Below are 14200 nucleotides of genomic sequence, written 5' to 3'. Positions count from 1 at the left end.
GCAGCCTCCACACTGAGCATGGACATCTCATGACATATCACTGAGCATCTCATGACATTTGCACGTGCTCCTCCTTCCCACTTCCCCTCTATCACGTAGCTAGCACTTACTCATCCTTTAGAGTCCAGGCAGATCTATTCAGACTTAAATGTTAAATTTTGAGCTATGGAGACTGTCCAGTTAATGAACACTAGTTTTCAGAGCTACAGTTTCAAGGAGAATGTATCCTTTCACTTTCTCAAACCTCTGTCTAAGCAAAGTTTCTTAATATTTTTAAGAGGCAGAACTCACCTGATGACTGTACTTTGAAAATTAATAGCTTAGTTTGGGATTCTAGCATTTTTGACCTAATTTTTGTTTGTTTGTTTGTTTGTTTGTTTGTTTTTTTAAGAGATAGCACAAGCTAGGGAGAGGGCCAGGGGAAGAGAGAGGAGAATCTTAAGCAGGTTCCACTCTCAGCACAAAGCCTGACATGGGGCTCCATCCCACGACCTGGGGATCATGACCTAAGCAGAAATAAAGAGTCGGATGCTCAAGTGACTGAGCCATCCAGGCGCCCCCTAAAATTTTAATATCTGTATAAATTTTATAAATGCTCATTAGTATTTTTTATCCTTTATTTTCTTTCTCTCAGTGCTGCATGGGCTGATAACTGCCCTGGAATAGGTAAAAAAATAAAACCATAGATGTAATAAGCAGTGAAGAACATGACTAGAACAAGAAAGTAAAATCTAATTTAAGGGGCATCTGGGTGGCTCAGTTGGTTGAGCATCCAACTCTTGATTTCAGCTCAGGTCATGATCTCATGGTTTGTGGGATCGAGCCCTCCATGGGGCTATGCGCTGACAGCACAGAGCCTGCTTGGGATTTTCTCTTTTTTCTCTCTGCCCTTCCCCCACTCAAAATAAATAAACGTTTGGGTTTTTTGTTTGTTTGGTTGTTTGTTTGTTTTAAAGAAAAATCTAACTATTAACACATATATACACACAAACATTTGCATTGATTTAAATGAGTGAACCAGGGGTGCCTGGGTGACTCAGTCGGTTAAGTGTCTGACTTCAGTTCAGGTCATGATCTCATAGTTCTTGAATTCAAGCCCCACATTGGGCTCTGTGCTGACAGCTCAGAACCTGGTAGCCTGCTTCGGATTCTGAGTCTCCCTCTCTCTCTATCCCTCCCCCATTTGCGCTCGCTCGCTCTCAAAAATAAGTAAACATTAAAAGAAGAAATATACTAATCATTTAATTTCTTAATTGAAGCTTGAAAATCTTTCAGCTTTGTTCTGGTATTTAATCAAACAATTCCCTCTATTCCTCTATTTTGAAACAAATGCCATGTGCAGTTTTAGATTAAAAATTCACTTTCATGGAATAATTCAGTAGAAAGAGTATAGACTTTGGACTTAGATGTACCTGAGTTCAAATTCCAGCTCCACAGCTTAATTTTTGAGTCTGGGAAAATTAGTTACTTGCTTTCCCCATCTATAAAAACAAGAATAAAAATTACTTGGCAGAGTATAAGGTTAAATTTGAAAAAATTATACTGTCAGGTATGCTTGTCAAATATTTAACTTTGTTAGTTTTCCAGGAAAAAAAAAAAAGTAAATATTTAAAAAGAAATGAGAAGACCTTGACTGTGCTTTCTTCCCAGCTTACCAACCAACCATTCCCTGTTTCACCCCCCAATCAGTATTAGCTTTGTAATCTTGAACAAGTCAAGATTTAATTCTCTAAGCTTCAGTTAAAAAAATAGGGCAACCTGAAGGAGAACCAGATCATATTGGGATAGCCCTTCTGACTAGAAGTGTTTTATCATGATGAAGTGGCTATCATCTTTTGGAATTTGATGAGTTAGTTTACTTGAAAGAATTATCTGTTGCTATAGGATTGAGATAAATCACTGCTACATTTCATCTTTTGCTACTTAGAAGAATTAGAAGAAACATTCCTGCCAGTAGTATGATTTCGTCTCAGTTCATAGTATCAACCATTTTTCTTTTGTCCTTTCTTCCTCTTTCAAGAATGTGGTTGTATCTTAGGCTACTGTGGGTTTTTTTCCTTCTTTCTTATTATATGTCAAGAAGCCTCTTCAAAGTCAACTGCTATTATAAGAAACAGCTAGAAATTATCTTTGAAGTACTACACAAAAGAAACTTGGTTCTTTTCTATCTGGTCATGATTGTTCATCCATATGTGTGGGTTATCCTTTGGTTGTCCGTTTCTACTCTGGAAACCTGACAATGCCTTTTGTTTAGGGGTTTTTTGAGGTTAAATTCACCCAAGAAAATTAACCATTTTAAAGCACACAGTTTAGTGACATTTAGTACATTATAATGTTGTGCAACGTCATCTCTATCAAATTCCAGATATTTTCATCCCTACCAAACAAGACCCCATACCCATTAAAAATAGTCAATCCCCAGGGAGCCTGGGTGGCTCAGTGGGTTAAGCATCGCCTTCAGCTCAGGTCATGATTTCAGAGTTAGTGAGTTTGAGCCCCACATTGGGCTCTGTGCTGACAGCTCAGAGTCTGGAGCCTGCTTCGGATTCTTTGTTTCCCTCTCTCTCTGCCCCTCCTATGCTCACACTCTGTCTCTCCCTTTCTCTCAAAAATAAATAAACGTTAAAAAATTTTTAAAAATAATAGTCATTCCCCAACACCCCTCTCCCTAGCCTCTTACAAAGATTAATCTGCTTTTACCTCACTACCTTAAAACATTAATCTGAATTTACCTATTCTGAATATTTCGTGTAAGTGGAATCATACAATATTCGACTTTCATGTCTCCTGTTGTACAGCATAATATTTTCATTGTTCATCCGTGTTGTAGCAGGTGTTAGTATGTGTTAGTATTCCAAGAGTAATATGTAATATTAATATGTAATATGTAATATATTTCCTTTATCCATTCAGTCAGTGTTTGATGGTCATTTCAATTGCTTCCGCATTTTGGCTGTTTTGAATTGTACGGAAATGAACATTCATGTACAAGTATTTGTTTGGTTTTCAATTTGGGGGGACTGTACCTAGGAGTGGCATTGCTGGGTCATGTGGTAGTTTTGTTTGTTTTTGAGGAACTGCCACCTGCTTTCCACAGTGGCTGCACCATTTTGCATTCCCCCCAACAATGTACAAGAGTTGCAGTCTCTCCACATCCCTCCAACATCTGTTTTTTCTGGGAGCTTTTTGTTGTTGTTTTGTTTTTAATTTTTTTTAATGTTTGTTTTTTGAGAGGGAGAGAGGGAGACACAGAATCCAAAGCAGGCTTCAGGCTCTGAGTTGTCAGTACAGAGCCCAGCATGGGGCTCGGACCCACAAACCGTGAGATCATGACTTGAGCTGAAGTCGGACGCTTACCTGACTGAGCCACCCAGGTGCCCCTGGGTTGTTTTCTTTTTAAGTTATTATTAAAGCTATCCTAGTGAATGTGAAGTGGTAATATAATATCACTGTGGTTTTTATTTGCATCTCATAAATGACCTATATTGAAGATCTGTGTGTGTGTGTGTGTGTGTGTGTGTTGCCATTTGTATATTTTCTTTGGAGAGATGTCTATTAAAGTCCTTTGCCCATTTTTTTAGTTGGTGGTTTGTCTTTTTGTTCAAGTGAGAGATCTTCCTATATTCTGAATACTAGGCTCTTATCAGAATTAATACCTGTACATACTTTTCTCCCATTCTATAGGTTTTCTTCTAAGATTTTTTAGTGTTAGCTCTTATATTTAGGTCTTTGATCCATTTTGAGTTAATTTTTATATATGGTATAAGGTAAGGGTTCAACTTCATTCTTTGCATGTGGATATCTAGTTGTCTCAGCTCTCTTTGTTGATGAGACTGCTCTTTCCCCATTACTGGTCTCAGCAAACTTGAAAATCAGTTGACCATAGATGTATGGGTTCATATTGAGACTCTCAAGTTAGTTTCATTGGTCATTCTGTCTGTCCTTTTGCCAGTGCCACACAGTGGCACTGATGGATTACTGCAGCTTTGTAATAAGTTATAAGACTGGGAGGAACAAAGTGAGTCCTGTAACTCTGTTCTTTTTCAAGATTGTTTTGGATAATCTAGATCCCCTACATTTTCATACGAATTTTAGGATCAAGTTGTCAATTTCTACAAAAAAGGAAGCTGGGATTTTGATAGGGATTATATTTAATCCATAGATCAATTTGGGGACTATTAACATCTTAGCTATATTTATGTTCAAGTATTTTATTGTTTTTAATTGGATTGTAAGTGGAATTGTTTCCTTATTCCCCTTTTTGGATTACTCATTGCTGGTATATTTAAAACAAGTAATTGTTGTGTGTTGATGTGTATTCTACAACTTGGCCAAATTTGTTACCTGTAGTAGTTGTTTTGCAGAATCTATAGAATTTTCTTCAGAAATAAGGTCATTTCATCCACAAATAGAGATAGTTTTACTTCTTTCTTCGCAGTTTGGTGCCTTTTTCCCCCACCTTGGCTAACCACTCTGGCTAGAACTGTCCGTACAACTTAGAAAATAAATGGAGAAAGAGGGCATCCTTATCTTGTTCTGATCTTAGGGAGAGTTTTTAGTCTTTTGCATTGAGTATGTTAGCTCTGGGGCTTTGATAAATGCCCTCTATCAGGTTGAAGTTTCATTCTGTTTCTAGTTTGCTGTGTGTTCTTACCATGAAAGTGCTGAATTTTGTCAAATGCTTTTCTACATCATTTGAGATGATTGTGTGGGGTTTTTTTCCCCTTCATTCTCTTTAATGTGGTATAGTACCCTAATTGATTTTCATATATTGAACCACCCTCATAATCCTGGGATACATACCATTTGATCTTAGTGTTAACATGCTTCATAGTCTTAATGTGCTGCTGCTGACTTTGGTTTGCAAGGGATATTGGTCTATAATTTTCCTATGGTGTCTTTGTCTTTGGTGTCAGAGTAATGATGGCCTTACAGAATGAATTGAGAAGTGTTCCCTCCTCTTTTACTCTTTTGGAATAGTTTGAGAAGGATAGTGTTAATTCTTTAAATGATTAGTAGAATCCATCAGTGAAACCATCTGCTCCTGGCCTTTTTTTTTTTTTTTTTTTTTTTTCCATTGGGAAGTTTTTGATTACTAACTTTTTGTCTTCACTTGTGTGTTAAGATTTTCTGTTTCTTCTTGAGTTAGTTTTAGTATATGTGTATCTAGATGTTTGTTTATTTCATGTAGTTTATCTAATTTGTTTATATGTAGTTATTAATTGTGTTCTCATAATCCTTTTTATTTCTGTAAGGTCAGAAATAATGTCCACTTTAATTTCCAATTTTAGTAATATGAGTCTTTTTTTCTTAGTCTAACTAAAGGTTTGTCAATTTCTTTGATCTTTTCAAAGAGCCAACTTCTAGTTCCATTGGTTTTTCTCTGTCGGTTTCTATTTTCTTATTTATCTCTGCTCTAATCTTTATTTCCTTCCTTCTGCTAGCTTTAGCTTCTTTTTTCCCCTTTTCCTTTAAGGTGTAGTTAGATTATTGATTAGACATGTGGGGTTTTTTTTCTATTTTAATGTAGACATTTATATCTAAATTTCCCTCCATGCACTGCTTTTGCTGCAGCCCATAAGTTACACTATGTTGTGTTTTCATTTTCACTCTTTAAGTATTTTCTAATTTCCTTTGTGATTTCTTCTTTAACCTTTTTGTTGTTTGAAGAGTGTGTTGTTTCCACATATGTCTTAGTTTTCTAGTTTTTTTCCTGATACTGATTTCTAGTTTCATTCCATTGTGATCAGAAAACATTCTTTCTATGATGTCAGTCTTTTAAAATTTCTTGAGACTTGTTTTTGGACTAACATATGGTCTACCCTGGAAAATCTTCTGTGTGTACTTGAGAAGGCTGTATATTCTGTTTTTGTGTGAAGGATTTTTTATATGTCTGTTAGGTCTAATTATTTTTTTTATAGTGTTGCTTAAGTCCTCTGTTTCCTAATTGAACTTCTGACTACTCTATCCATTACTGAAAGTAAGGTATTGAAGTCTCTATCTTATTTTAGTACTGGCTAGTTCTCCCTTTAATTCTGTCATTTTTTACTTCATATGTTGGGTGTGTATAGGTTTATAATCATTATATCTTCTTGATTGACCCTTTTATTAATACACAGTGGGTATTCTTTGTCTCGTAACGGTTTTTGACTTGAAGTCTAGTTTGTCTCCTATTAGTAGAGCCACTTGCTATGGGTTGAATTGTTTCCTCCCAAAAGATGTTGAGTACCTGTGAATGTAATGTATTTGGAAATAGGATCTTTGCAGATAAATAGGTCTTTTGTGGTAATTTGTTATGGGAGCCCTAGAAAACAAATAACAGAGTTTGATACTGGAAGTGTGGGGTGTTGCTGTAGCAGAATATCTTAAAATGTAGACGTGGTTTTGGTTAATGGGTAAGTAGCTGGGGAAATTCTGAGGCAGTTAATGAAAAAAGCAGCCTGTATTGCCTTAAAGAAGTTGGGAGAAATAGAGAAGTTAGAGGCAATCTGAGGAAGCCTTAGAAAAAAATGATGAACATATTAATGGGCAGTGGGAGAGAAGTGATCCTTGTTATAAAGTGGCAGATAATTTAGCTGAATTATGTTCTGTTGGGTAGAATGTAGAACTTCTAAGTGAGGAACTTGTATATTTAGCTGAGAAGATTTCCAAGCAAAGTGTGGAAAGTGCAGTCTGGTTTCTTCTTACTGCTCCATACTAAAAAGTGAGAGGAAAGAGATAAATTAAGGAATGAACTATTAAGCAAAAAGAAACCAGTACTTGGAATCTTTCTATGTTGTGTGCCTATTAACACAGGTTTTTAATTATTGTTTTATACACTTTTAAGTAGGGGGAAAATGAAGAGTTATAAACCAAAAATATAATAATACTGTTTTATATTTATTTATGTAATTACGGTGTTTTTATTTCCTCATATGGCTGTGAATTATTTCCTAGTGTCCTTTCATTTCAGCCTGGAAGACACCCTATGTAGCATTTCTTGTAGGGCACGTCTATTAGCTACAAACTTCGCTTTTGTTTATATGAGAACATCTCCATTTTGAAAGGATAGTTTGCCACATATAGAATTCTTGCTTGACATTATCACTTTAAATATGGTATCTCTCTGCCTTCTGGTCTCCATGGTTTCTGGTGAGAAATAGGCTATTAATGTTATTGAGCATTTCTTATACCTGATGAGTCACTCCTCTTAACACTGTTTTGTTTTCGGGAGTCTCTCTTTGTCTTTTGGCTTTTGACAGTTTGATTGTAATGTGTCTTGGCGTGGATCTCTTGAGTTGTTGACCTTAAAAGTAAAACAGCCAAGGGGTGCCTGGGTGGCCCAGTTAGTTAAGCGTCTGACTCTTGGTGTTTGGCTCAGGTCATGATCTCACAGTTCATGAGTTCAAGCCCCGCATCAGGCTCCGTGCTGATAGTGCAGAGCCTGTCAGAGAGATTCTCTCTCTCCCCGTCTCTCTAAATAAATAAACTTAAAAAAAAAAAAAAAAACAAAACTATAACACCCAACTGTTTTACCAGGAAAATGGGTTTACTCAGGAATAGCAGAGGATTTACAATTCTGGACAAGCAAGCAATAATAAGTGATAGGCAAGTCCTTCAAACAAAGGAGAGGAACTTCTGGGCAGGGGTGGAGGTGGGGGTTGGGGGGCCAGAGTCCAATGGAGTAAACTGGGAGTTTGAAGTACAATAGCTTTTCATTGGCTGAGTTGTGACTGTCTCATTGGCTGGGCTGTTGCCAGGCAAGGAAAAATCTTCCTCCTGCTAGGTAGTAGACTAGGCTTCTTTCTGTTGGGAATGCTTGGTACATCTCTTTCTCTTGGGTCTGCAAAGTGTTGCAACAGAGTGGTATGGCTTGGGTCAGCCAGCTCCACTGTAAATGTTTCCTTTATTCAGTTCCACAGAATTTGTCCTACTTGGAGTTCATGGAATGTCTGTTTGTGTACATTCATGTTTTACTAATTTTGAGAAACTGATGGCTTTTATTTCTTCAAATATTCTTTCTGCTCCACTCTCTTCTCTCTTTCTAGGACTCTCGTGTGTATGCTTAAGTCAGTATGCTTAATGGTCCCATGGGTATCTTAGGAGGCTCTGTTTACTTTTCTTTCTGTTCTTTGAATTGGATACTCTTATTTGACCTTACAGTTTGCTGATTCATCTTTCCTCAGATCCGTTTAATGAAATCCCCTAGTGAGTTTTTCATTTCAGTTGTTACACTTTCAGCTACAGAATTTGATTTTTTTTTTAGAATTACTACTTCTTTATCGGCATTCTTTATTTGTTGACATATTATTCTCCTGATTGTTGTTAGTTATTTGTCAATGGTTTAAACCCTTTAGCTTTTTGACCATATTTTTAAACACTGTATTCTTTGTCTTGTCATCTCTAAAGGCTGTTTCCTTTAGCTTATGTTCAATAAGTAATTTGATCAAGATTTCCTTAAATGTCTTGTATAACTCATCTGTTTTTGTTTTTTGTTGTTTTTTTTTTTAATTTAGTGTTCACGTGTTTGCTGTAATATGTTTGAGTATTTTCCAGAGTTTGTACAAAGTTGATTCTGGCAGTGTGTGTGTGTTTCTGATGAGGTACATTTTTGCTAACAGTACTCTGATAATGTTTCTTTTCTTTCTTAAAGACTAGAGTTTAGGGGGAATGGGGTGGTATTCCACAAACCAGGCTATTATGCTTTATTTATAAGAATAAGCAATTCTCTGGTGGATAAGAGGAATAGCATGAGAAGATGTGGCCATACAATCCTTCATACTGAAGAAAAAAAGCTTTACAGAAGTGGAATGGGTTTAAAGTCCAAGTTAGTGTCATTGGGTTGAGTAAATATATATATATTTATTTACTTTTTTTTTTTTTTTTTTTTTTAGAAAGAACAGGTGCATGAGCAAGTAGGGGAGGGTCAGAGAGAGAGGGAAAGAGAGAATCCCAAGCAGGCTTTACACTCAGCACAGAGCCCAACACAGCACTCAAACTGTGAGATCATGACCTGAGCCAACATCGAGAGTCAGACATTTAACCAAATGAGCCACCCAGGCACCCCTCCATTATTCTCATAATACTTTATGGAGGATGTTGAATTGTTTTCTTTGAAGAAATTGATGTATCTTAAAAGCACTCATGACCTAGATGGAGAAGTCTCGAGACATGATTTTTATATCTGGGTCTGCTTATCTAGCTTTGTGATTTTAAACAAGTTGTCTTTGACCTTCCAGTTACTTATGGATAAAACTCATTGGATTGTAGATAGTTGAAGATATTTTAAAATCTAACCCTTTTTTATTATTATTTCATATTTTGATACTTAAAATAGTTCAGATATGAGAAGAGTGAGAAAGGCAATAATGAGTGGGAAGGAAAACTGAAAGGAAATGCATTTCTGATATAAAAATTATGTCAGGTTTTTAGGAGTTCCCACTGCTATTCTCTACAATTCAAACTAATTTTACTCCATTTCCTCAATATATTCTCATAAAATTTTCAGAGTATGTTAAAGCTGAAATAGCCTCCAGTCACCACCTTGTTCCACAGTGGAGGAAATTATATTTTTCATATCTTAAAAAACATGTTAGATATAGTTTTGTGTCTTACATTTTGCTTAATTTCTATTTAACAGTATTTTTACCAATAATTCCATGTCATTCTTTACAGATACCTCTATATAATATCCCATCTTAGTAATAAACCATAGTTCATTTGAATATTCTCTTACTCAGTATGGGTCATCATCTTGAAGGGATGGGTCATTTCCATTCTTTAGCTGTTATAAATATGCTACAGTGAATGTCCGCTGCCAGTTTATTTTCCTAGGTAGATACTTAGAATTACTGGACATATTTTTGTACCTTCTCTGGAAGTGACCAGTATTTACCAATTTCTGTATGTCCTTCCAGAAGTGCTATTATCATATATAAGATACATATCTTGCATGTATATTTATTTCTATATAAAAAACAAATGTATACCTATATAATACTTGGATATTACATGAATGTGGGGTTTTTTTGCATAATGAAGTGTCATGGAAGTATTTCCATGCAGTTGCCTACCGACTAGATGTATCATAATTCATATAACCAAGCCCCTCCTGCTGTTTTCTACTCTTTTACTACTAAAAACAGTGCTTTGATGACTATACACAAGTCATTTCATAAATGTGATTGCAATTCTGTAGGATAAATTCCTAGTTGAAATTAATGTGAAAGGATGTGCATTTATAATTTCAGTAGATCCTGCCAAAGTGTCCTTCATAGAGATTTGCCAGTGCACATGCTGTCATCTGTGTTACTGTCTCCTGCAGCCTTGCCAATACTCTGTTGTCAAACATTTGGATCATTGCCAGTATGACGGGAACAATGGTACCACACTAATTGTTTTCATTTGAGTTTCTCCTGAGAGGATTGACCTGTTTGTGTGAAAGCCACATGTTTTTGCTGGCTTTTTTCTGTTGGGCTGTTAGACTTTGCTTTTAGTGGAATTTGCCATGCAGAAAATTTTTATGTTTACATAGTCCTAGGTATAACTGTTACTAAAATTTTGTGTTGTTCTTAGAAAGGCCTTTTCTATTATAAAGAATAGTCAAAATGTGCTCACTTTTAATATGCTAACATGGTAATAAGCTACTCTAGGGATGAAAGCCAGTTTCTAATACTAAGCTTTTTATTTGTTTTTTTTTATTGCTCAGGAGGGAATGGTCCTACATCACCTCATTCACCTTTAAAGCATGAAGAAAATCTAGGGTAACAGTAACATTGTGTGTATACCTGTACACAGCATGTCAGGAAAACCGAAGCAGAGCAACACTGGAGCTGGACTTTGTCATGATAGGCCCTGTAGATTTTTTTTTTTTAATATTTGTTTATTTTTGTGAGAGAGAGCAAGTGCACATGGAGGACAGGGGCAGAGAGAGAGGGAGACAGAGAATCCCAAGCAGGCTCTGCACTGTCAGTGTAGATCCCGATGGAGGGCTCGAACTCATGAACTATGAGATCATGACCTGAGCTGAAATCAAGAGTCAGACACTTAACCAACTGAGCCACCCAGGTGCCCCATTGATGCTATAGATTAATTGAAATTCATGGTTTGGTTCTAAGAACTATTGAAAAGAGTCAAGGGACAGCATTTTTCTTATGGAATTTCTCTTCAGCAATTTCTTCCATCATTGTTTGGTTGTTAACACATCTAGACCTGTGATTCTTTCTTGTGCTTCTGTAAGAAGTTCCAGCCATCTTTCTGGGACCACTCACTTAATTTAGTTTCTTTTATCTTGGATGTAAAGGCTAGAATTCTAGTTGAATTACTTTGGTATATTTTGCATACTTGTCTTAGTGTTCCATTTTTTTCTAGATATGATATAAGACTACTACTTTATGACATGAATTTTTTTTTCTTTTTAGAGTGATGACAATAAGGAGAAGTTTCATCTAATTTTCCTCTCGTGTTTCTCTTATTTCAGCAAAGATCTGAGGGGCTTTTCTCCTGAAAAAAAAAAAATTACTTTCTTTTTTATTAACTGTATTTACAATAGTAGATACACTGAGATGGTTATTAGTTAACCATAAGTAATGGTATATATTCTCATCTAGATCCTAAGGAAGAGAAAGAGGAAGAAGGAGATTCTGCTCTCCCTCAAGAAGTTTCCGTTGCTGCAACTAGGCCTAGCCGGGGCTGGCGCAGTAGTAGCAGGACATCAGTTTCTCGGCATCATGACACAGAGAACACCCGAAGCTCTAGGTCGAAGACTGGTTCATTGCAGCTCATCTGCAAGTCAGAACCAAATACAGATCAACTTGACTATGGTACAGTACAAGTAGAGTGTGCTGATCTAATAACCAGTTGCCTATTGATTTTAAATGTAATGTTGAACAACTGTCAAGGGTAGGTCTGATGATATAGGGCTCCTTTTAGACAATTTGCAGATACTCTCCTTTTGTATAGTTCTTCCAGGCAGTAATTTGGTTTGAGTCTCTTGGCTGCAGAGACAAAATATCAATATCCGTAAAGTTCTGTTTTGCTTGCTTTCTCCAGATGGTGCAGAAGAACACCAGTCTCCAGGTGGCATTAGGTAAGAAATTTCATATGTCGTATTTAAACCCTTGGGGACATATAGCACATACAGAAGTTGTTTTCTACTTGAAAGAATGTGGAACTGTTAAAAAAAAATTGACTTCAGTTTTGGTATTTAGATGCCACTTTGTTCTTAATTAAAGCTTTAACCATGTAATCTTTACTTATCCAGTTTGGAAAGCATGTCTTGAGTACCTTCTGTATTCTGGCTTATTTTATGCTAGCCACTAATGGGAAATGTAGATGTTTTGACTAACTAGGGTTTTTGAAATTTATATTCCATGATAAAGTCATGTGAATTATTTTTTTTTGGTTGATCTCCTTTGATAGAGCAGATCGTCAGATGACTACACACAGTATGATAAAGTCAGTTGTTCTTTAACTCTTAGTGCCGTTGAGCAGTCATCACTTTACCTTGATTTAATGAAGTAATGTATTTTTAGTTCTAATTATTATTGTGAGGATAAAGTAGCTAGATTGCATCCAGTTAGACCGTAAGGATGAAAATTCTAAATAACTTACTGTGACTTTCTGGTACCTCTAAATAAATTAGCAAATAAAATCCAGTCAGATATAATCCTTACAACTAGAATTTCTAATCTCTTTTTGCTTCTTTTTAGTAGTGATGAGGAAGAGGAGGAAGAAGAAGAAATGCTAATCAGTGAAGAGGAAATACCATTCAAAGACGACCCAAGAGACGAGACCTACAAACCCCACTTAGAAAGGCACGTCTCAGGTTTTACTCCAGACATGTCAATGAAAAATAAGTTAGGAAAGCACTATTGTGTGCTTTTATTTTGCCTTGTTACTAAACTAATGGGTATGGACTTCATTTTAAATGAGCAATTATGTACTTTTGCAAATTGAACATGATCTTCGAACTCCTTCACACAGCCCTCTCTTCTATTTATATAGAACTTTATTTTGATCATATCCAAATTATTGGATGTCTGCATGTTTATCTTAACAAGATACCATAATTGTCTGAATACTTACAATTTTTTACTTTTGTATTTCTGTTTATAACTATAGTGAATTTTGATTCTAGGGTATTGTTAGCCTAAGCGACTTTAAGTATGTATCATTACCATGCATGTGAGGAACAATTGACTGCAAATCGTATTTCATGAGCTTAGGATCATAATTTATAGTAAATCAATGATAATCACAGATTTTACCCCGTTGTCACAGGTCCCCTTGAAAAGATCATTTGCTGGATACCAGTGTTGAAATGCATTTGTGTTTTCAGGGAAACCCCAAAACCACGGAGAAAATCTGGGAAGGTGAAAGAAGAAAAAGAGAAGAAAGAAATTAAAGTGGAAGTGGAGGTAGAGGTGAAAGAAGAAGAGAATGAAATTAGAGAGGATGAGGAACCTCCTAGGAAGTGAGTAGGCAATTACTACTAAAAATGGAAACCTAACAGATTTTGAAGCCACTAGTGGAAAAAAAGGGTGGGAGTGTGAGGAGGGTTATTGACAGGTACATATTGCTGCCTCAAGCAGCTGACAGTTTCATTCGAGAGACTCAAAAGCTTGAAAAGTTTAAATTTAATTCAAATCAATACTTAAAGAGATCTAAATGAGTGGGTAAGACAGGAGCTATTGGGAGGCAGGGTAAGAGCAAAAAAAGTATGGCAAATGTGGAGCCTCAAAAGAAGGGCAAACTAAGTAAGGCAAATGATTTAAGAATCTTGACTTCCTGTCCAGCCATCATTGCCTGTTGCAGAAATAAGATTTTGTTTTTTTAAGTGTTTAGGCTTTTGGTTCTGTATAAGGAGAGTAGAGTTTATATTCTCAGGGGTTTTAGCTAATGGACTCTTCCGATTCTACTTTTTAAATTGATTAAATTTAGGTGATAGACATTTTACTGAAACAACTCTTCAAGTAGTAACCTTGAGGTTTATCCAAATCTTCCATGGTAATGTATAGTTTTAGAAAAGTATGTATTTAACTTGTGCAGGTTTATTTAAGTGAAATTATTTTAGAATGACCTATTTGTTTGGCTTGTCAGATATGTCTTTGGTTCTGTCTATTATGGGGTACCCTTTGTTTCTGCCACCTTCTCTTTGGTCTTGAGTACATGTCTTCAGCCATCCTTCACTCCAAGCTTCAATCTGGAATATGTGGATAGT

General features: G+C 36.0%; 1 protein-coding gene across 3 annotated transcripts in view; it reads left to right on the top strand.

Annotated features, from left to right (window-relative positions):
• The window catches only part of ZFP91 (ZFP91 zinc finger protein, atypical E3 ubiquitin ligase), a 45895-nt gene that overhangs the window by 22296 nt on the left and 9399 nt on the right, over positions 1-14200 (top strand). For 2 of the 3 annotated variants that reach the window (XM_060606731.3, XM_060606729.3), the window contains exons 3-6: positions 11589-11801; positions 12031-12067; positions 12690-12794; positions 13319-13453. In XM_060606731.3, the coding sequence (XP_060462714.1) occupies positions 11589-11801; positions 12031-12067; positions 12690-12794; positions 13319-13453 (490 nt within the window). The remainder of the gene's footprint in view (positions 1-11588; positions 11802-12030; positions 12068-12689; positions 12795-13318; positions 13454-14200) is intronic. The other variant, XM_060606730.3, reaches the window with a different exon arrangement.

This window comes from Panthera onca, chromosome D1, assembly GCF_046562875.1.
Source record: "Panthera onca isolate mPanOnc1 chromosome D1, mPanOnc1 haplotype 2, whole genome shotgun sequence".
Lineage (NCBI taxonomy): Eukaryota > Metazoa > Chordata > Mammalia > Carnivora > Felidae > Panthera > Panthera onca.
Note: the sequence above shows the minus strand (reverse complement) of the source record. Positions and strands in the feature narration are given on the sequence as shown.